At 33.3% G+C, this 27,968-nt stretch overlaps 2 protein-coding genes across 4 annotated transcripts; one reads left to right on the forward strand and one right to left on the reverse strand.

Moving 5' to 3' along the window:
• Positions 1-55: 55 nt before the first annotated feature.
• LOC119835924 lies at positions 56-9,081 on the forward strand. 2 transcript variants are annotated; one of them, XM_038361054.1, is made up of 9 exons: positions 56-410; positions 2,267-2,452; positions 2,908-3,021; positions 3,142-3,261; positions 3,564-4,807; positions 4,946-6,143; positions 6,367-6,482; positions 6,858-7,245; positions 8,183-9,081. In XM_038361054.1, the coding sequence occupies exons 1-9, from the start codon at positions 257-259 to the stop codon at positions 8,398-8,400; spliced, it is 3,738 nt and encodes a 1,245-aa protein (XP_038216982.1). In that variant the 5' UTR covers positions 56-256; the 3' UTR covers positions 8,401-9,081. The 2 variants fall into 2 exon arrangements, with proteins under 2 accessions (XP_038216982.1, XP_038216983.1); XM_038361055.1 differs by having other exon boundaries at positions 3,142-3,255.
• LOC119835925 (SPARC-related modular calcium-binding protein 1) lies at positions 8,514-27,676 on the reverse strand. 2 transcript variants are annotated; one of them, XM_038361057.1, is made up of 12 exons: positions 27,251-27,676; positions 25,230-25,401; positions 23,711-23,929; positions 14,733-14,786; positions 13,675-13,880; positions 13,303-13,429; positions 12,890-12,955; positions 12,358-12,464; positions 11,055-11,247; positions 10,650-10,743; positions 9,659-9,915; positions 8,514-9,245 (listed from the first exon to the last, which is right to left on the reverse strand). In XM_038361057.1, the coding sequence occupies exons 1-12, from the start codon at positions 27,326-27,328 to the stop codon at positions 9,166-9,168; spliced, it is 1,653 nt and encodes a 550-aa protein (XP_038216985.1). In that variant the 5' UTR covers positions 27,329-27,676; the 3' UTR covers positions 8,514-9,165. The 2 variants fall into 2 exon arrangements, with proteins under 2 accessions (XP_038216985.1, XP_038216984.1); XM_038361056.1 differs by having other exon boundaries at positions 12,890-12,988.
• Positions 27,677-27,968: the final 292 nt, after the last annotated feature.

The following is a 27,968-nucleotide window of genomic DNA, read 5'->3' on the forward strand; positions in this document are numbered from 1 at the left end:
TTATTTTTGTACTACACCAATTTTAAAACATAGACTATAGATGCAACGTACACTCATAAATAAAAATTAAAAACATTGAAACATAATTGACAACAAAAAGTAATTTTTGGCTACTAAAAATGAAATAAAAAGTTTTCGAAATAAATCTACACATTTAGGTGTGTAGTTTCTTAAATTTTGTTCTATTCAAAACAATATGTAATACAAAGTTTACCATTCAGCAGTGAAATTAATGGTATAGACGCAGTAGTTTATTATGGATGCTTCGGCATCCGTAAAAGCAGATGCCGAATGTAACAAATTGTTCAGTGTTTATGTAAAAATACAAAATCCATTTATTGCAAACAGCAAACATAGGAGCTCAGTGGTTAAATATACTAGACTATCGGAATTGGACTTGAATCCCAAGGGTATGAAAATATTAATATTTTATTTTTTATTTAAAACTTTAATTATATTATTGATTGGTATCGTGATTCCTATAGAAATATCACCTTAGAATAGAGACACAGACAAAATTAATTTGTTTTTTTAAATATACAAAGCCAAGTGGTTTGTATATTAAATGAATTTGAACTCGACCTAAACAAGTCAAAAACGGTGAGAATACACATTGTAAGAATGTTTTACTAGAATTTTTTTAATTAATAGATTAATGCATATGATTTTAATATTTTTAATGATTTAATTACTATGAAATTGGACAACATATGCTAAGTTTGAGGTTATCTATAAAACAATGAAACCATGCATCTGGAACCATTAATATTTAGATAGAATATAAGGTGTATTAAAAGGGTTAATACACCTATTCATTTTATTTATTATTGGAACATAACATAGTAATTATTATGCAATAACATCATGTTTCAAATATTTTTATGTAAAAAGAAAAAACTGCTCAAATATGCATGTATTTTAATAAACATCAATAAGAAGTTAATTACATATATAAGAATGTAATAAATATACACATGACATACATAAATACATGTTCCAATGTTGATATATTAAAGTGATCATTCAAAGACTTAAATATATAACACAATCATTTACTCTTATTACTTCAATTTATAAGTTGTTCAATGCTTTAATTATACAACCTTTTCATACCTAATTTATTAACCTAAGCAACTGCTTAGTGTTTTGGTTTGAGTTTCCATTTTAGTTGGAGTTCCCTTTTCCGTGAATAGTTTAAAAAAAGTATAGCAATTAAGTATGTTATCCCTGCTTTCATTATCAATACCTAGTATTGCTGTAGTCAATTATAAAAACTTTATAAAGCTCCTGTTTTGGTGATCAAACTATCAATGTATCAGCTGTACATTAGTACAGATTTGTTCTATAAAGCACAACAGTTAATCAATGCTGAAATAAGTGTCTTATGTCTGGTACTCAGCTAGCCAGGCTTTAATATATGTACAAACAGACCAATTGTATGGTTTAAACATGTCCCCAACACTAAGAACTATCAGCCTAGAGTATGAATGTAATGGTATTTGTAGTGCAAGCAAAGCATAAGCATAATTCTGGTCTGACTTTGATATTTAAAATCTAGACATGAATACAAATTTTAGCTGTTTTCTTAGAAATCATTTGGAAGTAGCTGTGGTTCAAGAAAAGTGTCTGGCAACATTCAATATAATTTCATTATGTTAATAAATTAAAATTCAAAATTTGGGTAAAGTTATCCAATTTTTTAGGGTATCCCCTGATGTCTAATATAGCAAATATGCAGGCATTCAACACTTGTATAAATACTAATTGAATGCTGTGTAGGACATTTGTGCATTAGAATATAAGTAAGGTCTGGTGTTATTTTCTATTGCTTTATAATTTTTATAAACCATCTACTAAATTACCATGAAGGTTGATGGTTGGTGATGGTTTAATTCTTCTATTAAAATCTTCTTAATTGTTTATACATTCATTCCTTTTTCAAACAATAAGTGTAAATTTTTGCCTTCTGTTAATGGAGAAATTACCATATTATTTGGAAATTAATGATCTAGAGTATGCAAGCTCTTTTAATATTTGCAGTGGTTGAGTGGCTTATGTCCAAGTGTTATATTACAGCTCTGTACTCCTAAACCTACAAAACATAACAACTGTACTTATTTATGTTCATATGAAGTGTTTATATATATATAAAGAAACATACACTCTGGCTTCTATCATTTTAATATCCAATCCTAATTCATTCCATCATGAATATCACATAACTCACTTTATTTATCCATTTATTTTAACATGTCCATGTTTTTAGGGCCATGGACTGAAAACAAATACACATTGGAACCAAGACTGCGTCGTATTATCGCAATCGAGGAACCAAATGTAGAAACTACTAGATCTCTGAAATCCAATGTTGCTCTTGTTCCAAAGATGTTAACTACAGGGTATTCTAAGAGGAAAATTGTCACCATTGAAGAAGATGATAATCCAAGATTTTGTATGTATATCTATACTTTCTTACTGGTATAAAATGGTCAATATGTATTTCTATATTTTTGTATTTCTTTCATTCATATTGCAAAATGATTATTGTGGTAAAAGTCTATATGATAGGAATCTCCAGATACACTATGCATAGACAATATTTTACCCCTGTGTAATAAATAATTTCCATGTGAACAATCTTTGATCATGCAAGGGAAGATGTGGGCAGAAGCCGGTTAGATACATATCTTTTTCATTTTAATTGTATTTACTATATTGAATAAAGTGCCCAATAAAGATACTCTTGCAATATCCTATGTATGTTATACACTGCTGTTTCATAGCTCCAAAGAGATCCGAACCTTGACAGGGGGGTATTTGTAAAGATGACATAGTTGAATATCATTTATTAATTTTGTTATCTTATTGTATGAGTTGATTTTTTTAACATATAAAATTTTTGTTTAGCACGTGATGTGAAAACGTCTTATTCAAAGATGATAAATAGAGCAGTAGAAACTGGAATGAAAGATCAGAAATTGACTCATAGAACTACATCAAGATTGTCAAATGCAGCTAAGTGTAAGTAATTGCTTATTTCCATTTTTAGAAATTGTTTTCAATAAAAGTATTTAGATACATAAATTTTTGTTGATTTATTTTATTGAAAAAAGCAATTTGTAATTTTAATTTCTTTTCCAGACTCTCCAGACGCAAAGCAAAATACTAAAACAAATTCCTTAAGTGCTAGAAAGGAGATGAGTGTTCCAAACTTCAGAAGTAAACAAACTAAAGAAAACGACCCAAATTTGAAAGGTAAAGGTATGTTTCGAAAAACAGCACAACATAGTATATAACAAAGTCGCTTACCACTGTCTGTCCGCATCTATACTTAGATATTTAAAATTACATGGTGAATTTTGATACCGGCCTTTTTTGTAAGAGGAGAGTCATGCAAGGGGTTGAGGTTATATGTATATAAAATGCATAATATTATGCATATTATAAAGTACCTTTAGCATCAGTATTACACCCGTACAGAGTAGGGGCGAGTTGTAAGTTATTTATATATTTATGAAACCCAAACATGTTGTAAAATATTAACGTATTCCAAATTGTTATAGAATCGCAGCGCTTTATAAGAAACACGAGTGTAACATCGAAAACTAATCAAGGCAAGAGAGTAAACACCACTGACACTGAAAGAGCAATCCAAACAATAAAAAATAAATTAAAACAGGATAATAAAGAACTAATTAAACGAAATGAACCCAAAGAAAAGTTTTCAAAAACATCACAAGAACAGAATCGAGTAAAAAGCTCAGTGATTAAAGAAATATGTGAAAGAAAAAAGCCTATAACTATAATACATGTACCACTCGAAGAAGATTTAACAAAAAAAGATCTGTTAAACCAATTGTTAGCTGAGGAATACATAGAGAACATGTATGATAAAAATATAGTTGAATGTATGAAAGAACTTGAAGAAATAAACACTTTTAAAGATGTCAATGTAGGCACAGATCCTATTAAAACACTTGATCAGATTACTGAAACTGTCTGTGATTTTACTCAAAACAGTCACTCAATTAGTGATGAAGTTAGGGATAAAACAACATTTGATAGTCTCGAAATACCAAACGTAACATTAATAAAAGATAAGGAACCCAAAGAAAATATAGTCAATTTCAATAGTCAATCACTACCCAATCTCAAAGCTCCCCCATTAACAATTACACCAGATCTAAAAGAAAAGCTCCAGAATGAACAGTGCTTCCGAAAAAGCACTTCCTATATAATAAGCACTGCAACACTTACATACACAACCAAACAAAAAATTAACTTCCACGTTGTTGAAAACGAAATTGATATGAATTTGCCGCCATGTCCTGTTTCTTATCCAATGAACGTAATATCCGTTTACAATAAAGAAATGAAAGACAAGCTATCGCATGACAATACACTTAATCGGCAGGAGGAACAGGATACTAATAAGCAGCAGAGCAATGATACACAATACCCACAAAACAAATTGCCCGTATGCCCCAAGACCTATGATCACAATCAATTAATGAAACCATCGGATATAATTAGCTCAATAAAAGCTGAGAATAGTTTAGTACCCAATGACTACATTAATGAGCAGTTTCAACGCGAATTAAATTTTATTGACTCGTTCCTCGAGTCTCTGCAATATTTAGAAAATTGTTCCTTAACCGAAAATAGAATAACCCAGAGTAGTGTTGACGATCTAGTAAATAATACATATGACTTGAAGAAACTGGAGTACGATTCGTTTTTCTCCAAGTTTGATAATTGCCAGAATGTTGATGATCGCGAAACAATGGCTTCGAAAAGTCTTTGTCTGGTAAGTGTTTAATTTTTAAATGTAAACAATTTATGTCAAATAAACAATTTGGTAATATGCACTTGTGGGAATTGATTCATTTATTAATGAGGTGCCTGAAGAATTCTCGTATATTATATATCTTTTTAATTATTTCAGCTCAATTTACTCATACGCGATGAGCAAAGAAGAGCGAAGAATCTCTTATTTGTGCTGAAGATGCGAGAGGATGCCCTCAAAGACTTCACAAAATCACAGATACTTTGGCTCGAGAATAGAAAAAAGCAAGACAATACCGATATTTCAACTTTAAAGAAGAAACAACGAGGTGCATTGCTAAAGCTACAACACGAGTGTGGTGAAATGCAACGTATGCGTAAAGCTTTACTGACATTATCAGAGAAACGGAAGGTAGCTCTAATGAAAACTAAGAGAAACATCGAGTTGAAGTTCAAGAACCCAGTTGACGTAGAACAAATTATAATAGAAAAAAGAAAATTGAAGCGGAGCATATCTACCGACAGAAATACGGCGCCTCTGAAGTGTTTTGATTTGTCAAGCAGTGGATGTGAGGAAAGCACAACATCCCGGCCAAAGTCTCTAACTCCAGCCTGTATACTTAAACCAGCGATAGAAAGTTCTCAAAGTGCTGAAAAATGCATACAGACTGGAGACAGCATATTAACTTCCTCCACCATCAACCAATCCACAAATACTGCTGATGAAAATTTTGTAGTCGTTGATGGTGGCTATTTAAATATTCTATTTCAAAATTTAACTTTACCCGAAATCTTTAGCAGTGGAAAACAATACGAGGTAAATGAAGAGGCTCTTAAAAATATAGTCGCAACCACAAATAGTCAACATATTAATATAAAAGAGGGAGATGTTATCAAAAAGTTTATGGATCAGGTCAAAAGTCAAGATGCTGAAAGATCAAGCAGTCCTTCGACAGCTCGTAGTTTAGTGGAGGAGTTGGATCTGTATTATAAAGGTTTATCGGAGAAGGAGAAGTCTCCAATATCGTCTCCTGATAATGGTGTGATTACATGTGAAGTGAAAGACATTGGTGTTCAAATGTGTGATGAAGCTAATTGGCAAGAAGAAGCAGCAAAGAGTATAAATGAAGATGTATCAGTGAATAAGTCTAGTCTAGAATCTGCGAAGGTAGCCTGTATGTGTGAACCATTGTCAACATCAGCGGAGACGCAGTGTGTGAAAGGTAGAGATGAGCCCAGCGGCAGTGTGGCAGGACCACTTCCCATTCCTGCGGGGGAAGCTGCAGTAGTCGAGTCTACACCACCTGATCAGCTGACATGGAATCAACAGAAAGTTTCATCGTCGTCTACTTCACCAGGTATGTTAAAATCTCAAACTAAACTCACTGACTAGATTATGAAACTTCATATTTTTGTAAAGATTAGTTTTCAAATTGTGATAAACAACTAATATTTCTTCTATTTCAAAAAAAGTTACATATTACCTTAATATTATTAGTATATTATATAAATAATATACTTCCCTAACCAAGTTGCATCTAAAGCATTAACAATTCTAATGATTCGCATTGTAATTTGCAGGGGAAAGTAGCAGTATCGGTAGTCCAATACTATACCCCAGCGTGTCGTCGCTCGTGTCGCCCGCGCAGAGCGAGGCTGAGGAGCTCCGTAGGCAGCAGCTCGCTATCGAACGAGAGGTATTGTACTCTTGTGTTTGGTTAAAAATGTGTGTATTGTATATTCAGTAATATGGTTATGTTTGTTTGACCCAGTGTTATGTCTGACGAGTAGCGTGCAGGTTGAATATTTGAGTTGTCTGGATCTTTACACTTTTTGGCACAATTTCACTAGTTAAGCCAGCGGTATATACAATCTTACAAAGTCATGTTTAACACCCGTGCGGAGCTGGGGCGAGTCGCTAGTATATTATGTAGACAGAGTTTTGAATAGAATACAAATGTTTAAACTTTTGATTATAAAATATTTAAACCAACAAAATGTACTCGAACACTTTCGCTCACTCGCAAAATCCGGAAACCGGTTGAATAAAATTTTGCGCCTTCGTGTTTTAGATAAAAGCGTTAGAACAGCAACAATGTCAACTGCTCGTGGTCCGCGAAATACCGGACAAACCGCCGCCCCCTTACACGCCTCCGTCAGAAACGAGAGCGCCCAAACCGCGAAAATTCACCGTAGACTCCGCTGTTGAGGAGAAAATCCACGAATACATTACAAAATCGATCCCATCGGAATTGGAGAACGTCGATTCCTTCGACGCGTTCCTTAAGGATTATTGCCAGGAATCTCGTGACAGGCAGAAGAAGGAACGGGGCGATAAGTTTTGGGACACCTGCCACGATCTGCCGCCGAAGCCGCGGCTCGATGCGGAGAAGTTAGCCAGGAAAACTAGTGCAGATCTGAAAGAAGTGCTTACTGGTGTGACGCCTAGCACTGTTTCGGGTGAGTTTGGTAAATTTTACATTTATAATGCAATTTAGGCCTAGACGTTGTATCTTTTAACATGCTGTTATTAGTGACCTGTATGTTTGTATGTAACTAATTCATTTACACTCACTTTTGACCCACTTTAAATTGATAGATTGAATTCAATTTTTTTGCGTGTATCAAGGATCTGAGACAAAACAATTATTTCATCAGATTATCTTGTTATCCTGATTGGTATCGCCTGGATACAATAACATCCTTACATGTAAATACTCCGTGCGCATGGGAGATAATTTTATCATTACAGTGTGCCTTTTTTTTAGTTTTGTTTTTTTTACCATATTGTCTATTACTTACACCTAATCTGTGTAGACATAGATACCTAAGAACCGTTTCTAAGTTTTCAAAATCACACAATTTACTGTAAATGTTAACATTATGCATCGTAAATAAAAACTATACTTTCTATTTGATGTCGCGTTCAAATGGCTCTTATTATAGTATATTGTTTGCGCTTAATGTATATGTGTGTGTGTGTTTTAATAGATTTTAATCACGCGTATAAGTAATTAATGCTGAACAAAAAATAAATTACGATTTATCTGTGGTGTATAATGTATATATACATTCGTGAATATGAAAGACTGAACTTTTTGTATTATGTATGAATGGTACTGTTTCAGTCGATTTTATTTCATTGCTTACCTATTTACGTGTGTGATCGAAATTTTTATACAACTACTAAATATTATTTTTTTTTAGTCACTTATCCTTATCCGACTACACTATGTATGTATGGATAGGACTAAACAGCTTAATATGTCTGATTACCTACTTTGTCGTTTCTGTTCATACAAATTCTATAAAATACATATAAACAGTGTTATAAAAACTGGTTAATACACGTTTTCCCATTAAAATATATATTTAAAAACGATCAACTCGTATACAGGTGTTGGTGCGAGACGCTCAGATCACATCGACGACATTTTGTTCGCGGAGTGGCGCCGCTGCGAGCCCGAGTGGACCTCGCTGCACACCGACGAGGTCATTGTGAAAAACCAACTGTTCGAGACCATCTTCCAAAAAATCCTCACGGAAACCGTAGACGAGTACAAGAGAACGGTCCTCGCCAAAAAGGACACCGTACACGTCAATGACACGCTGTAATCGTGCAATATAATGTTATATACCTAGCGTAATTCTTCAGTTATGTGTAATCCGCGTTGTATGTTCGTTGTTCTAGGATCTAGTAGAGATGTGCATTCAAAATGAAGTCGATGAATTGTTAAATTATTTATTTTAGCGATAATATTGAAAAATATCACATAGTGCTTACATTTTATACTCGCTAGATCTATAAATATTTTATTCATTAAGCATGGTAATTAATGTATTACAATAATAGTTGCATGTTTCTACAATATTTTATAATGTTTTACGTGTAATTAATATCGCTTTCGATGTATAGTCATTATTATATCGATGAAATTGTGTATGTTGATATGTTAAGCATAAATTTTGTTTTGTTAAAACTCGTTCTCTTGTTCAATATTACAGTATATTGTGATTATAGATTTTCATGTGGGCATTTATATAGTTATACCACGTTGTTATATTTTCTTTTCTTATATGCTATATCTACTTAGAGAAATGAAGACACTTAAGTATTAAAACTAATTAGAAACAATTTTTAAACAATAGTAACGAGACTAGTAAAAGCCTACAATTATCTACAATAAATTATTTTTCCGAACTTATAAAATACTTCCTAGGATCAGTCGCCGAGTTTTGTAGAACAAAATTTAGTTATAGTTCCTTATTTTATACAAATAAAGGCCATTTTTAACACTACACTGGTATTTTTGACCACTGACACTACGCCGTGTGATAGACACATAAATAAATATTTAGTAAATGTTTGAGATTCGTTAATCAGTCATCTGCCTTCAGAATTGACTCCAAGGGATTGGGGCCCTTTCTCCGTGGGTTTGATGGCACCTTTGGAGCCTCCGCTAGAATAGGGAAAAAAAAAATATTTTACTTCGAACTTCTGATTATCAAACTGTAATAAAAAATATAAAATTTCCTAGTTATAAAACGAAACTATAAAAGTAAATTACATTAAACTTATTTAGTCTTTATGCACATTTCCGCCGTAAATTGGATGTAACACCTTTAGAAAAAGGTCAAAAGAAAACTTTACGACATTTACATTATGGACATAATATAAAACTCAAAAAAGAGTTTATAATATAACTCGAACAGTATTTGACTGGCTTATGAAATTGTTTACCTAATGGAAAGGTACATTATTATTCGATAGAAGTAACATTTTTTTTTATCTATACCTATGTCTTTAGTCATTTCTTTTATAACAATATGAGCTCAAACTGAAAATGAAAATAATATGAAATTATCAACTTACTAGTAGATCCGTGAGAAGCCTGCGTGACTTCCAAACAGGCCATCCACTCTGTAATACTGATTTTGGCATCATGGTTCACGTCACAGTATCTCGGCAGTTTCCTACCGCACCGCCTCAACTGTTCCACTGATGATATGAGCTGATGAAAGGATTTCCACTCGCGTCTCTCGAGGGCTTTGTTCTTGTCCTTGTCCAGCATTACGTAGGTCCAAGTGGCTGCTTGTTCCTCTTTTGATGCTCCCCATTTTACCATTTCGCTGGAGTTAAGAGCGATTATTGTGTATGTGTAGTAAATTATAACTTTAATGTTGGATTTGTGTGTCTAAATGATTGTTTAAATATGGCATATATATATATCGTATGTGTATAATATATCTAAGTTATATTATACACATACGATTCGTCATGGTTTTGAGAGCATTATGAATTTTGATTACGTGTGTTTCTAAGAATATTTAGCAGGTAATTTAATGAGCAACTTCTTATAATTATCGTAGCCTGTTATCCTTGTTTATTAACATTCTTATGGAAAACACATTTTTTATCGAAAACACTTTCTTTTGAACTTTGCATTTGTTTTAAAATAGGCAAAGCTAAGTACATATGTAAAATGGTGTTTATCTCCGCTGTTAATAATAGTTAATTGGAATACAAAGGGCAAATATCTAGTTTGTCTTACGGACTTAATTGCTTGTTAAAACAGATCATTAATATTGCTTAAGTCACTACGTCATTACTGTGACTTGCAGTAGAATTTGTCGTAAGTTTATATCATAAGCAATTGTTTTTGTCGTTGTTCATAGCACAATGAACTCTCTTTTTAAATCAGTTAATGGTGTAAAAAAAACTATCGAGTGATAGTGGTCTATTCTTTTCAACTAATAAAATCTAGTGTCGGCAACTTTTAAATTGTAGATAACGATTGAATGGAAGTTTTGGACTATTTAAGAAAGTATTGTAAAGAGAATTGATAATAGCTTTATATCCTTACCCTGGTCCGGTTCCATTGATAGATGTCGTCATTTTAGAAATGAAGAAACTCATCAAATCTCGTAAGAAGTGCGACTTTATAGGTTCAGGGCATCCTACAAGTTTAACGCATATGAAAAATTAATCTTATAAATATGTTATTACGCATATGAAAAATTAAACTTATAAATATCTAATTAAATAATGGATCAATAAAGATTTTTCTTAAAACAATTAAGGCAAATAATAGGTAAGAATAAAATTTGTTCATAACTTGCCCATGCTTAATATTATCTTCATATCGAAATCACCAGCCATTCTTTACAAAACCATAAAGTAATTGCTAATATTAGTTTTTATGAAAAATCCTAGACTAAACATATTATAGCGTAGACACTCGAGAAACTTCCACAACTTATTGACCCACCTCTCATCGGGCTAGCGTGTTGGGGCGCAGTATCGCAGTCGGGCTTCCTGTCCTTCACGGAGGAGCCGGGTATCGGCTTGCCGGTGTCCTGGTGCACGCACCAGCAGTACCCAGTGGAGCGGTAGCACTGCGCCCGCGCGTACCGCCCGTCCCCCATACACTCGGGCACGTATAGCACCGCGCTGCCCGCTTTCTAGAGCAACGAGGAGTACTTGAGATAACTGACATCGTGGACTGAAGATAAAAAACCTATTGGCAAAATACGTAGGCTGAAGATAAGAAACCAATTCGTTTTCTTTATATGAATAATGAGTAGCATAGAGGTTCAGTATACTCAAACTTAAATCGTTTATTCAATTAACAAGATTTCCTTTCAATACGCAAATCAAAATTTACCACCGGTTCAGAAAGGAGTTACAGAGCAAAGCTGACCAGAAACTCAGTCATTGCTGTTTTAAAAAATATACAGTCTATATAATATGGAGCCCTATCTTAATGTTGCTGGATGGAGTTCTATCTTGATCGGTTATATTCGAAAACTCGTAGGACTATTAAACGTATTATGGATAGAGTAGATAAAAAAATTATTATCCTATAAAATACTATCGCCAAATCGTAAGAACATCAAAAAGCTCATTTGTTAGATATAGATAGCAGAGAACTTCATCCTGAAGCCAAAATAAGAGTACCTACCTACATTAAAAAACTAACAAGATCCTTCTTAGTTTTTTAATAGAAGCAGTCTCAATAGAGTAAATAGTGCGGTGGGCACTATCCGTTTTTCAGTCTCAGAAGAAAGCACAGTCATTAAAAGTATTATAAATATTACACGGTAGCAAGCTCTGACGTATACAAACACAGATTAATTCACGTAAAGCGTTGTAGATTAATAGCACAACAAACAAAACCAGAATGAAATAAAATACATTTGCGTTTGCGTCTTATCTATCTTTTTAGAGATAATAGAAAATTCGCCATAAAAGTGTAATTGTATATTAATAATAATTCATTAAACACAGCTCACCTTCGCAATGGCAATAATTCAGTTAAATAGTATAAATGTTCACTTTTAGTTCACCAGCAGAAATCAGAGGAAAATAGCAAATACCACAAACAATTAGTAACAAAACTATTAATAATACCAAGCGTATGCTTAATTATAAGACATTATGTTATACACCACATAAAAATAATTAAAGTAATAATTTAAATTCCATCTAATATTAATTATTACTATTATCCACCCAATAGCGCAATGAATACACAAAAAAAAACTGTACAAACAATTTATTGCTATTGATACCTGTTCATCCAGTACTGCTTGCCGATCTGTCAGACAATCATTGGCTTCATCTTCCCTCGCCACGGAGCCTTCTGGCGCAAACGAATTACGCATTATACCTGGTAAAACTGTACAAAAAATCTTATATTAGTATGTCAATGGTTTTAGCCGCGCCTGAAGATATTTTTATAATTATTAGGGTATAGTTTAAACTTAAAAATAATTCTATTTCATTTGCATCAAAAACGAATAATTATAGGATTAGATTTTATTACTGCTATTTTAATATTTTTCTGCTATAAAAAAAAACATCATTTATTTTAAAACAGTATTAATTGTGTTTACTTTTTACTTTAAGTTTTATTTATGTTCCTCATGCCTATTTTTACGATTCAACCAAATGGGTCCCTCATTCGTATTTCAGGAACGCCCTCGTGATCAGATAACTGTTTTATAGTTTTAAGAGTATTGTATAGTCTTAATGAATCATGAATATCCTAAACAGCCTCCTTAAAACTGCGCGGTTAGCTACAATTTTCTAGGGTTTTAATACCTGCACTAGGATCGGGTGGCGGTTCCTCCTCATAGTCAGGCTCGGCCTCCGGACCGCTGTCGTCGTCTGCATTCAACGACATGAAGAAACGGAGAGAGACTATATATTATTATTATGTTTGCACATAGATTAGCATGTTTTGGGTGTGGAGATCAGGTATGGGAATGTTACGTCTCCGAATGTACATTATTTAGTTAATTGAAGTAGACCATATAATATTTCTACTCTGTTATATCACAGAATGGGATAGGCTTCTTTCCGCGTTTGGAAAACAGAGGGGAAATTAAATTATAACACACAAGGGTTCATGCAATACAAACTACAAGAAAAAAGGTTTAGATGGTAAGTTGTTAGTTCTGAATGTTGATGTTGCTAGTACACTGAGTTTAATTAAGTATTATCAAGGTACTCACAGTCCGGTGCTGGTGGTTCGGGGTTGGACAGCAAGCAGCCGGCCCACTCCGCGCGCGCTATCTCGCCGTCGCCGTCACCGTCACAACCGCGTGCCCATGCGCGTGCGCATCGCTTCGGTTTCACCACCTATGATTAATTTGACATTAATTTTTTGCAGAAATTTAATACGTTATTAGGTTGATGATTTAAATTTGATATTTGATCCAGAAAAATGTAAAAGAGAAAGAAAAATATTTCGTCTATATATGTAATAATGAGTACTGCTTAAACTACTAGCTAACTTTAATTTAATTGAAATACACAATATAAGAAAACTTTTAATTGTAATACACAATAATATAAAACATACAATAATATAAAGATCAACTGACCTTTTTGATAAGCCTCCTCAGCCCCCGATATTCAGATTTCTGTAGCGTGCCGCTTCTATCTCGGTCAAGTTCTCTGAATTTCCAATCGGCCACAGAGCGTGGGTCCGCGGCCTCCCCACCTTGCTCTGAACGGGCTCTTTCAAACTCCCCGCTAAATATTTTTATAAGATTCCCATTGAACTGGGCCCGATCTGCGCGCGTGCAACCTGATAAACATCGAACGCTGAATGTAGGACGCGGTGAAAGAAACGGCGTAGTACATCTGAATTCGATCTCTCATATCTTTGGATCTCTTTGTTCATTGTACGATACCTCTACATTTGCTTTAGAATCTAAAATCTGAGCGCACATTTAACGCTCTAGCAAGACCCATATTATGTATTACATTGACATACTAAATGCTTTGTGCACTATGAACCATACGCAACGAAACGAATAAGTTAGTAATTGTAATGCAAATTTAGGAACGTCATAGAATCGCAAAGGTGTTGCGTTTTAAAATTTAATTTACACCCGGCTCTGTTACCACAACGTATGTACATTCACTTTGATCAATGTTCTCACAGTTCGAGGCATGCAAGATACAGAGAGTATCGGTCTCATGCTGAGATGTGTAGGAAATATATTGTAAATTTAATTCACCTTTTTTTAACTCTGTAAAGATTCGCTAAAATGTCTCTAGAACTTGGACAACGGATTTAGATTTTTTGATTTATTGATATGACTAATTGATCAATGGGTCACCTTTTCACGGTGTTCGAATATACGTATTATATCGAATTTATATAATAACTGCCAATCTAATAACACATTTTTTACGACAGTTAAAAAAGTGTCTTTAATTAGCATAGTTAGTTGAGCTATGCATTAGAAAGCTATAAATAGGTGGTTGAAAAACCTTTTCCATCCTTATTTTCGTGTTTGCTTTCGTGATCACGGCATCGCATGCACATAATCAATCAATATGCAAAAGATTTTCGTGTTAAGTTGTGTGTTTTAATGCAATGAAAGTAAATTCTTTGAATAATAGGCACTAATGTGAATACATTTCTACTTACTTCGTTTATTGCGTTGACCTCGAACTGAGGAGCGGCGTCTCGTTTGAGACTTACCTGAAATAAATAATAAAAAGGCATGATCGTCATGTTAGCGCTGCTGTTTTTTTTTTTCTTCACTAACGTAACTGCTGTCTGTGATACCTAACGACTCTTGTTTAGTTTCTATATAACGAATTTATTTCCATAATATCGTATTTCCGTAGGATTACAAAGGACATCTATCCAATCTATTAGTTTTATCGTATGTTGATAGTATTTACTTTTTACAAAAAGTGCTACATAACAAATTAATAATATTTAACGTGATGATAGCAGCAGATGACAGCACCTTCAATAATATATAGTATACAAATTGACACGGATGTTAAAATCCGATTAAATAAAATTGTCCTAACTGCCTGCACGTTAACGATGATTAAATATTTACCCTATCTAATATGCACTTAGACATTCTGAGTAATTGGCTCATAAAGACCTACATAAGTATTACTCGTGACTACGCCAGAAGTATAATAAGAAAAAAGAATAATAATTATTTTCTGACTATATTTAATACCTAAATTTCTCGACAAATAAATAGTACCTACCCTATATAACATTATATAAATCTAAATGTGTTATATGCCCGAAGTCAATAAACTCGAAAATAACGAATAGAATATATAAACCGCTAATTAAGTAGTCCGGTAAAATCATATCGTGAGACAATTTTTTAGTCATAAGGACAGTCTACAGGTACGAAGTATACCTACACGAGTCCCCATTACAATGACGCGAGTGTGTTGTCCTGCAAGGGGGACGGGGAAGGAATACTGTCTACTCAACCGGTCTAAACGACAGTGATGTACAGCATTAGTCAATACGAAAACCGGTAACGATCGAGCTCTCCACTTACGCTTATATTACACCGCCATAAATTATTTAATTGAAAGTTTAAATTGCTTTATTTGCGTCGAGCATCCGAAGAATCTTTGTAGACTATGTCCGGTGTGATCTGCTAATTGTTCACCGAGATAAAACATGCTGTTTTACATTAGTAGATAACTTACTTACTTCAAATATTGACACAACCATAATTTAATACGATTCTTTATTACCGTAGCTTTGACTACGGTTTCAAATGTTAACCTAACAAAGATATAAAACAATATGTATGTGTGTGTAATAATTGTTTATCGAACAGGTTCACGCTGCACACTATGAAAAGAGCGGGTGATACAAAGCAATCAACCTCGGACACAGACATCCCGACGCCCGCCATGCCCCTACATTATGCAAAACAAAATAAACTGGGCAAACTACCTTTAGAATACCAGTCATTATATACTAAGCTGCCTTATGGAGTTATTAATGACGCTTTAAAGTTTAAAGCACACCTAGACTATTTAAAATATTTACTTTAAATTATTTTTAGAGCATAAGTGTTCGATGCGTGTTAACCAAACGCCGATAGATGTTATGATTTCGTGCTCCTAACTCTTTTCTACTATCCGTTTTACGTCGAGAGCCGAGACGCAGGTACCTAAAAATAAAACATCAAAGGTGCGGCGAACCTTCCCAACAGAGCTATTGAATGATGTCTGGAGCGTTTTTTCTATGGCCTCATGGTTTAGTCTCGCTTTACCTCCGAGAGAAAAAAAAAGTCAAGCCCATTGTAATCCGGCGTCGAGCTGTCTGACTCGAACCGCTGTTTCTAAGAAAACCCACACTTGTTCGATGCCACCATAGGATCAAGATAACAACGTGTCAAATTCGAGCACACTTACATCGTAGAAAGTGTTATAGGACCCATTCTTTGCGCAGAATATTGTGTATATGTTACGACATCCGCGGTTCATTTCAATTAAGTTCGCTTACAGGTGCTGGGCTCCTCGAGTGATATTTGCAAACTGTGTATAAGGTCATCGATAAAGGTTTGGATAATCGTAAATATAAAGTTAGATAAATATCACACAAGCAAACAGCTTCGATTTTTTCTCCCAATTCTAAAATTTATAGAAGTGATGAACATATTGTATAGATGACGTTTTCTTAACAGAAAAAAATTATTTACGTTAGTAAAAACGATTAGAAACAGTCACATAAGCAATCCCACAACGCATACTCGAGTTCTAATTGACTGAGCAGCTTAGACACAACGTTAGAAATATTATTATTGGAGTAACAGATTTCTAGCAACCGGGTCAGTGTAAGTGGTAATAAATATTTAATTGCCTCACGAGGCGCCCGCACCGGGCTCCAATTGTATGGAGTCGGTAATTGGCAAGTAAACCGATATAAAGTAAGAACTGAAATAGAACTCAACGCGTGAACACGATATAATAAATTTTGTAAGAGAAATTATGTTTTCCTCGTAGCAACATTTAAGTAATATGGGTTTTATAAGATGTGTGGATATTGAATGTTTGCAATTTTCCGTATTTGTTATTTGTCACCCATTTCATTATTCTGGTGTCTATTTTGGCACTTGCGATTTTGCAGTACTGCAAATGCAGAACTATCATACAAATATCCGAGCCAAATTTCGCCTTAGTACATACAACAGTTTTCGAGATTTCGCGGTGAGTGAGCGAGTGCTCTTTCGCTTTTATATAACACTAGCCGTTCGCCTCGGCTTCGCCCGTTTAACATATATAACCTATGTCCCTCTCAGAATCGGTTCCATGGTTGTTCGTGAAAACATTACACACATACAAAAATATAAAAGTTTCCTCTCTATAATATTAGTGTAGATATATGTTGGAAAACGAAACGAATATTAAATTATATGCTTACCCTCTTGAGTGTTTACCTAAATTGCGTCATGGCTTTTATTCATAGCCATAACGCCTCGAAGTCGAATAGCATGTAAGCCACGACACGAATTTCGCTATATTGGCTTTTTGTTATTGACACAACGCATCGTGAGCGTTTACATTAGAGCCATAGCAAATTCGCGACGTGGATGTTTACCACAACGCGTTGTAAGCTATTTTTCCGATCAATAACCATCGATCATTGCGAACGCGGTCCTTAAGCTTAACATATAAACGTCTGCTGATTGAAATCCTTACCAAATTTTTGTAAGTCCTAAAATCACAAATTACATCCACAAATGTCTATGCTTTATTTTTAACTTACCGTAAGCGGAGATAAATCGAACATACTAAAAGTTTTAGAGTTGTTCTGAGGTTATATTTTTGTTTATAGTTGTCAAATCACAAATGATCAAAGTCTCCAACAATTTACCACAAATCCATCAAATGAAATCAAATATCAAAGTGGAATATCTATAAAATACATTAATTCTAAGTGCAACGAATGGAGATTGTAAAACGCAAGAGCAACATTCAGTTACTTATCACGAAAGCAATTCATTATAGTGTTCAAAGCTGAAAGCTCTTACTCAAATCGTTTTGTGTTTCTCGTGTTGGTAATATTCTTATTGTTATGTTTATTTCATCAAGTTACGTCTGTTGATGCGATAATATATAACATTTCAAATGGAGCTTATATCTTAGTATTGTAATACTTTGGTGATGTAATATTTTTTGTCATAGTGGGCAACTGAGTTGGTGTTTCGTCCGATGGTAAGCGATCACCAGCGCCGAATGCGCTACCTGCTTGTAAAGGAAAGAATTGACAACTGGCCAGAAGGACTGGGAAGGGTGAGGAAAAGAAAACTCGTCTTCGGGTAATACTGCTAAATCCATCAAATCTCTAATCCCATTAAATCAACATCGAAACTTATAAAATCCACACTACGTAATATTACACTTGTAACTTCTGAATGCGTGTTTGTTTGTCCGAATTAATTTCATAGCTGAGTAATCATTTTAAAATGTATTATTTTCACATTCATAAATGGTTTAAAATATTTTCATTGGAAGTCTATGCGAATAATACCGCGGGCTATATATAAGTTCTGCAACATCATCTAAACAAAATTGTACAGTCAACAAACAAGTTACTAATCTGTTTTCAAAATGGTGGGTTGTTTTTCAAGAGTTCCAGATTTATCGAATTTTTCTTACAATGAATCACGTTCCAGTAACCAAGAATGTTTTTCTCTCTCTAGACTGCAGGATCGTGATCGTATAATTGGTATGCCAGAAGAGGTGAGAATTAAATCTCTGAAGCCGGACATATTCATGGGACCAATAGCTAGAAATCACAAATAACTGTGAGATATATTCACCGAATTGAACAACGCTTCTTTGAATCCCAAATAAATAAAACTTCTATTATTAATAAAACTTCATACCATCTCTGTTTTAAGGGTTTCATACGTAAGGGGTTAAATTGGACCCTATTACTAAAACATTCTGTCCGTCTATATGTCTGACCATTCGTCTTTCACCAGGCCTACCTCATGAACTGCAATGGTTGAAAAATTTAAATAATGTCTTTTTGTTGCCACTATAACAACAAATAGTAAGATCGAAGCAACGTTTAGAATGGTCATAAAACGGAAGGATAACCAATCTATTGGTAGTTGCACTTCAACTTATTAGCACCCTTAGTGCTTCAAGTCCGACTCATACTTGACTTATTATACACTCGTGTATTACCATAAATAATAATAAATTCGTAATTTAACATTATATTCATATTGTCATAACAGTCGGCGACAAATAACGTAATTATGTAAGTCACAGCCGTCGTGTATAATTAGACGTTTAATTAAACGTCTAACCTTTTAATTAAATGGCGCCATACGATTATCTGATTCACTAATTATTTATATGGCTACAATTGCACAGCGCATGCTTTTAAGAAACGACACGCATAACAAACTGGTGAGACGTGAAAATATACGATTTACGATACGATCAATTTTATAATATATTTGAGTAATCAACGAGATATTATTTCAACCGGAGTGTGACATTTGTAATTTTTTATCCGGGTTACTTTAAATAAAAACTGTTTTGTTATTTCTGAATTTAGTCGTTCTATGCATATTGATTCATAAAAGCAACAATTTTTAACTGTTTTGGATAGCCACAATCCACACTAAAACAATTCAGATTCTCATTATAAATGCATGAAATATCTATTTTATAACTGAGCATAAAACTCAAAGACTATTGAATAACGGCAAAGCGCTGCGGTTCACATAAACAGATATGCATAAAATTTTAATGTCCAATTCAATGGGACCATTTGCCTTATTATAATAGATGGTCAAATGGTCAAACAAAACGTTTTACCTTTCTTTTTGCTATTTGAATATAAGTGGGCGCGTCTGATACTGGATATCGGAAACGGTACTCGAAAGTTCATAAATTATATCGGAATTAAATTTTATTATCATTCCTACTACTAAGCTCGATCTCAGAAAGAGGTTTGTTCATACTGTTACATATGTGGGTTATAAACGAGTTTTACAAAAGTTATTCTCCTAAAACCAATATAAGGTTTCTTTATATATAACCTTTTCTGATATAATTATAGAAATGTAAACTTTTCTTACCAAAAGTTTTATATGGTGTGCAGTAAACAATACTATTTATTTTAGCAATATGTTTTGAACAGCGCATTCCTCGTATCGTAAGTTAATGCACCTATTTCATATTCTCTTACTGCTGGATCGTTTATTACGGACGTGCTTTCTCGTGACAAGACTGCTAAGTATTTTTGTTCGCTTAATAATATTTATATAAATCTACTTCTAATTTCAAGAAAACGTTATCCGATTGAGTTATTCTATTCTATTAGGAGATATTATTAGGAACAACATTGTGCAGCTCAATTTAAAAATATAGTTGTCTTATATCTGTTCTTATCAAAGGCGGACCACTAGCAGCAAATTTTGATGAACATTAAAATTCTACTTGATCAAAGAATTTTCTAAGCCTGGACCGGAACGGACACATTCCGAGCTAAAAAAGTGTTTTCGCTATCTACCAGATGATACAATCAACAAACACGTATGAGCTAGCCTCGCCGGATATTATCAAAGTATTCTCAAAGAGCAATAGCCTGTCTAGGTCACGAACGTCGTGACTTAATAGACGAAATTTTACCTCAATAAACATTTATTTAAACTAAGAGGTGTATAATTCAGTAGTAATCTACTTATGATTTTGCATTTCAGTGATCTTTTTCCCGCTATTTTTAACGTATTGAAACATAAACGTTTCTAATGTAAATGAATAAGATATAAAAAGCTAGAAGCTTTTTAATATAGGTATCGGTCTTGACAATGAGACGTCCTCCGCAGGACATCGCCCTGAGTGTTCTGATAACTGATTCTAATCGGTATCTTCCACCCAACATTTATTTTATATAACTAGAAGATGACTATAAATCTCGATAAATTGAGTAAGAGTGGGTCATCATGTTGCCACCAATTTACCAGATTACGCTCTACAACATTATTCACATTATTGTTAAGAAAGCATGACGTTTGAAGTTATTATTTTATTTATAGAATATTTATATTTAATAAATAGTATTTTTTATTTACGATTATTGATCTAGAAATTACGAAGTGAGCAATTAAACATAAGATTTTTTTTAGAATTGAACAATCTCAATTATAATAACTCAAACAACTTTAAAATGCTGCCAGTATAGTTTATTATAATCAGTATATCTTTTGACTTAGTATTTATAAAATAAGATATTGTTGTCTTGCTTAAATTTCCTTGTCTTCATTATTTTTTACGGCGGTAAATAACAAGGGTTCTTGAAAATAAAAATAATACAGTCCTACAATCCCAGATATGAAAGACAATATTCATAATGTGAGTCAGGCTGATATTTTATTCAAAAAGGAACAGTATTTTTGTTGCAAAAATAAGGTCAGGTAAAAACTGGCGTGACTCAATAACTTTAGACCCGCGGCGACTTTATTTTGCACTTAATTCTATCGAAGAATTTTGATTAAGGGCGGTCCTCTTGTGCTCTCACATAAAATCGGTCCAGTCTCATCAAAGGATCTTTAATACTAGCCGATGGCGACATGTGCGTTTGTATGTTTTTATCTTGTTTTCAATCCTCCAATTGCGAACCTCATTACTATTTCGACATTTCCTTCCCTTCGCAAGGGACATTGTAAGTATATCAATGTTCCCTAATTTAATGATTGGTACAGTCGGCAACGAGTATTGATCTGATGATAATATGTTAGCTCTGAACCATATTATCATCACAATTCACATGTCTATTTTCAAAAATTACATAAATCAGTGTCAATTCAATAGAAGCATGTTAGCTGGGTAAAAAAACGGGATAAGGAATATTTTGTGTCCCTAAATGGCGAACATTGTACAGCATCTCCATTTGCTGACTATATCTGTCTAGTAAACACATTGTTATTACCTTCTTCCGCCTCTCGAAGCCCCTGACCCCTTTATACCTATATTAGGCGTATACTACTTAAAACATGTATTCAATATATAGTTTGGGCACTTAAAATTTCTAAATATAAATTAGTTATATTCAGTTAATCCTTAAAATTGACCGTACAAATTGATTTATAGCCAACAATATGGAGCCAATCCTTTGATTTATCCGTTATTGTTCTTATAGTGTAAGTTATTATAAACACGAGCTATCTGTTTTCTATCTAATAGACACGAAGTACATACTATGTATAGTGTATATTTAGAATAGGTTATGCATTGCAGAATCTAAACGCCATCTTGAAGACTCAGAAAATACAACTATAATAGTACAATAATGTACTGCATCACCGTTATAGATCCCTACTGCAATGTTATTACAAGAATACACAAAATTATTATTAGCTACATAATATAATTTGTAATTACAATAAATAATTGCAAGACGAAATATGCGTCAGTTCTTGTTGATTAGGTACCCTAGTGGTCATTCTATTGAAATTGGTATCGATTTATGAATCATGTTCAAAATTAACACAGAAAATATACAATTACTTTTAAGTAACAGGCGGTTTATTCAATATTTTAATAATACACTACAGCTCGTCACTCGTTCGCAGACTTCGAAGCAGAATTATATACTTACATAAAGTGACTATTTCAACACTTTACGTCTTATATCAGTATTACTAAGCGTTTTAAATTTAGAAAGACATTATTTATCTTTGAACTGGTTACCTTAAAGAACATAAATCAGTCACTGGTCCTGGGATTTTTACATTCCGATAAGGCGAGTTTAGTTTTTCAAAACACTCGTAACTGATATAGGTAAAGATTTCAAATTGTAATGAATTGGATACTTTGACGGGTACACTCAAAGACGCTGTTTGGTGAAATGTAAATTGTAAACATTGGCTTTCATCCGAGCCTGTGTTTACATAAGATCTTGAACGCATTATTTACAATTTGGCGTTAAGTAGAACAGATGTTTCGAATCCGGGATAGATCACTTTTTTAAGTATTGGTAATGGCTAGTTCCTGCATAATTTTAGCTTGAAATTTAGCAATAATATTCTGAGAGTTTAGCTTTATACGAACTAGTCACATAAGTTAAGTTGGTGAGTCACTAACTAACTCCATAACTCTTAATGCTTAGTATTTTTACAAGAATGTGAATAGGACGTTACTTAAGTAGATAAAACAGTTTCTCCGAATTAAAAACCATAATCTGATATAAATATTTATCATGTTTATATGATAACTTAATATTAGTTTGTTAATTATACTCGCTTCAATAAGACGATAATATTTATGGTCTTATTGAAGTGGTATACGGATTCCTATAATAAAAAGATAAATAGCAAAATGCACATAAGCATTTAAGATATCCGATTTCTAGTGATCAGAATGATCGTCCACATTTAAGGTTGAACACTTACAAACCATTTGATGTGTAAAGCTTGCAACAAGGTTTTATATGAGAGTTACGACTGCCCGCCCTTTTTATTCTTTGGTTAGTGTCGCTAGTATAAGACCCTAGGTGCGTATCTGCGCTTAAGTATTATCATCATATACCGCTAGTTCTCAAGACCTCTCTCTTTCTCTAACCAACTTTAGAACCTATTTTGTAATCATTCCAAGTCTTACCAGGTCTCGTGCAGTCCGGCCTTCCATTCCTTACAGCAGTATCTGGTAAGGGTTTTCCGTCTGGGGTGACGCACCAACAGCCAGCAGCCGCACCGGCAGCTGCACACTGCACTGCAGCATATGTACCGTCAGCACGACACTTGGGAACGAAGGCCGCTCGTCTCCCGCTCTGTGCGTTTAACGCATATCGCAGAACCGTGAGGCAAGACGATTGACCATCTAGAATAAAACAATTAGCTGAAATTCTTCTAGCGTAATGTAGACTTGTAATTTGTGTTTGTAGCATACGGACGCAGTTTTTCTTAAATTAATAGTACTGCTAAAATGACAAAAGATGAAAAGGGCCGTGCCTAAATCAAGAAGTTAATTTAAATCTTGCCTATTATTATACAGAAAGTTTTGTAACATAAGCAAAATTCAAATATGTGGCAATGTTCCGCGCAGAAGTATTTCATCGGGATCTTAACGCACCTGGAAGTTGTCAACGAAATATTTTTTTAAGGCTTCAGAGCGCGTCGTCCAGCCTTTTCTTAAACATGCTATCGTTTCCTAATTGCAACAACTAATTGTTTCATCAAAAAATATCCTGTATAGATAAAAAATGACGTAATCTTCCTTAATTTATCTGTTAAGATTTCATAGCCCATCTTCAATTGGAACAAAAACCTTAATCTTGCTCTAAGAATTTATTTCGCAGAATCCGTACGGAGAATGGATATTCAAAAGGATTGCTTCAAAAGGTATCTCGATCTAAACTATCATCAAACAGAATATGCCGCTAAAGCTCTGCTGAGAATTTACAATGTTAGTGAGTAAATTAATATCTAACTTTAGAAGAAAAAAAAAACAACCTTAGCTGGGAAGTTTTAATTCAAACTATGGGTAATTAAATTTATATTCTTAAGAATAACTTGTTAGTAATCATGATTATTAAAGATCGAATTTATGAACCTATTTTCAAATTTACGTCTATACCAAAGACTATCTGGTGAAGGTAACTAAAAAACAGATCTTTATTTCAATGATTTGATTTTAAATCCAAACATGGCGTGTAGCAGACGAACACAGCCACTAAATTCATCTCAGATATATAACAGTGATAGAGAAATCAATTTCATATCAGCTTTGCACACATAATGTGAATATGTATAGATGAGCTGTCGCGTCGTTTGTAGAGATTGATTTAATATTGGCAGCATGGCTACGGATTTATAATGAATCACTCAGAAAGATGACGATAAAATACTAATTGCAGATGTGTTTCATATTGCAACTTAATACATTAATCGGAATGTAAGGAATTATTGTCGTCTAATTATAGAAGTCTGTATTACCGCATGCACTCAATAATTTTATAAAATCATATAAACATGTATATCGTTATAGGTATTACGATGTATAAAGGGAACCTGAAGTTATCTTATAATTGAAATGTACACCATGCTGTACATCGTGTTTAAAGGTTTTCACTAGTTATTTAACGCAGCGACTGCAACTTAAACTCTTAAAATAGACTTACCAATGCAAGGGCCTCTATGAGCTACAGTGACCGGCTCTCCATTGCACTGAACCTTCATAATGTGACACTTGGAAGGGTAGGTTCTGCCATCGGTCCCGCATATAACCCGATTGCTGTTGCCTGTATTTGCCTCACATGCTGCCACTCGGTGCGAGCAGGAATCGCTGCCGGACTGCAATTATTATGATAGCTGACAATATTGCCAAATTGTATACATTCGAACCACCTTCAGCTTCTAGCTTAGAAGCTTAGCAGAAGGCATTATTATAGCACGTTCCACCCATTTTAACCTGCCGTGATATTAATGTTATGTAAACTATGGAAACGGCTTAATAATTGAGTAAAAAGGTTAACATTATCAGAAAATAGAGGTTATTTTATTGCCTAGAATATTGAAATAATTTCATTTATATTCAGTTCGCAGCAATGGCAATTGCGTAAAGCTTGCCAATTTTAGCTGGCAATCATTATGATATGGACTTAACGTTTAAATATTTCTACCGATAACCATTAGTCTCAGCACTTCAATCTTTAGGAATATGTGTAATATAATATAATAGCGGTCTAATGAACTGTGACATCAAGTTAATGAAGAATCATTGGAGGTTTAACAAGGTCTTCCGATTCGATTCAAGAACCACTATATATATATATACACAATATGATTACTACGAAATTGTTAATGTATGGGATGCAGTAAATATATGTCTTATACAAGTGTTGGTTTTATATGTAATACTATTAATTGATTGTAGATTTGATATACTTTTATACAAATTATTTATTATGTACTGATTATACTACAAATACTACTAAATATTTGGTATGTGCATGCCGCATGGGACGACCTGTCGTGGAATACGGTAATGTTGATTATCCAAATATTTTGCGAAAATTATTGTTAGTAATTGCGTAGAATTATAATTGTTTCTTTAAGAAGTAGATACCGCCACTGTAATACTATATGTTTTCGATCTTTCGTATTATCTTAACATAGGCCCGTGGTATGATTATGTCTTAGAATAAAATAGTACTCAAGTATTAGTGGTTGATTAAAATAATCTATTAAATAATAAAAGATCTATCACATGATAGGAACTTGTGCATTCAAGTTACCAAATACACTTGATTAAAAAATAAACTAAATTGCTTACAAAATGGGTTAGTGTTTTTACAAGCTTTTATTAGCTTCACCTGTTGTTGTGTCTATATGTTTGTATATATATAAGCGATTTATTTTCCGACTCGATTACGACGGATAGATTTAATTCAAACTTTGTAGTTTGTATATATAGAATCGGTGACAATACAATTATTTCATGAGTTTATTTTAGTATCAGGTCCAGAAGTTTTTGTGTAAAAACATTACAAACAAAAACACAAATGTTTCCTCTTTATAATATTACTTTAGATAAGACCAAGTAAGACAATTCAGTTGATTTTATAATTAAATCGCGTATTTTAGCTGTTGCATCAACAATTTCTTTTTTTAATTCAGATCTCCGTTATAAAAATGAAAAAAAATCACATACTATAGAGTAACAAATGTTTTATTGATTTTATAATTTCGCTGTAAGAAAACAGTATATTTCGCGTGGCTTTTAAAAAAATAATAATGAAATTTCCAAATACATACATATATCCTATGACTTTTCTTTAAGTGATAATATAGTCTATGTTTGTTTCAAACCTGTGCGATTAGAATATAAAAAAATAAATAAATAAATGAAGATTTGAATACTTGACTTTCGTATCATCCACTTTACTATATGATTAATATCAAATTCTAGTTGGTGAAGATGTCTCATCAATCAAATACGAGCAATATATTTCAGTGTTATTGTAGCATTTAATGACTGTTAAAGTTTAAATTAACAACACTAATGATAACACGCACAGCTAACGACTTACTTAATGAATAACATAATGTGTAACAATTTCTCTTTTATTTAGCCTATGCCTATATATACATACAAACTTGCAAAACAAACATGCATAACGAAAAAAAAAATTATAATTACCTTTTCTTCTGCAGCTTCCGCAACGTAATAAATTAAGTTAAGAAAAAAATAATTAAACACTAGGTCATTGATATTCATACTGCTAAATTAGGAATATTTTAACTAATCTTTCCAAATTAAGTGTTACACTTTTTTGTAAAATGAAACAAGACATTTATCAGTTAAACAAACTATAGTCTTTTTAAACATCATAATGGCATATTCATATTATTATTATACCAAATCTTAACGCTTTGTTACAAGAATGGTAAAGCAATAAATTAGAAAACCGTTGCAAACACGTTTGCCGGGAGAGAGACCGAAGAGTTATGAACAGAATAAACTATAAAGCACAATAAGGATATATCCCGGTACCGGATCGTCTACGAACTACGAGCAAAAAGCGCACACGCACCCCACCCACCGTTTAGGTTGAAAACTGTACAAACTATAAAATAGAACTGGTGTTTATGTCTGTTGAGTGCTTTTTATAATTTCGTTCGAAAATCTGTAATATAATTTTTATGTTTTAATAAGTATCTTCAATTGCTGGATGCCATTTAATAAACTGATAGATTATCAATGATTTTAAGAGGTAGTATTTTAAAGAGGCAGAGATTTGATTCTATCTGCTTCTCAAATGTGTTGTATCATTAGTCATTTCTAAACGATTTGGTTCACGTCAAAATTCAATTTTAAGGATGTCACCAGTCCTATTATAATGTGCATCGCAATATCG

Source organism: Zerene cesonia, chromosome Z (assembly GCF_012273895.1).
Source record: "Zerene cesonia ecotype Mississippi chromosome Z, Zerene_cesonia_1.1, whole genome shotgun sequence".
Lineage (NCBI taxonomy): Eukaryota > Metazoa > Arthropoda > Insecta > Lepidoptera > Pieridae > Zerene > Zerene cesonia.

What these genes read in the sequence shown, in the direction of transcription:
- LOC119835924 (XM_038361054.1), top strand. Translation starts at nt 257, where the DNA reads ATGGATGCTTCGGCATCCGTAAAAGCAGATGCCGAATGTAACAAATTG. An exon ending in ATTGGACTTGAATCCCAAGG is followed by an intron (nt 411 to 2,266) that starts GTATGAAAATAT and finishes CCATGTTTTTAG; the next exon opens with GGCCATGGACTGAAAACAAA. An exon ending in GACGCCTAGCACTGTTTCGG is followed by an intron (nt 7,246 to 8,182) that starts GTGAGTTTGGTA and finishes ACTCGTATACAG; the next exon opens with GTGTTGGTGCGAGACGCTCA.
- LOC119835925 (XM_038361056.1), bottom strand. Translation starts at nt 27,328, where the DNA reads ATGAATATCAATGACCTAGTGTTTAATTATTTTTTTCTTAACTTAATT. An exon ending in GCCGGACTGCACGAGACCTG is followed by an intron (nt 14,787 to 23,710) that starts GTAAGACTTGGA and finishes TATTTATTTCAG; the next exon opens with GTAAGTCTCAAACGAGACGC. An exon ending in AAGCAGTACTGGATGAACAG is followed by an intron (nt 11,248 to 12,357) that starts GTATCAATAGCA and finishes TCGTTGCTCTAG; the next exon opens with AAAGCGGGCAGCGCGGTGCT.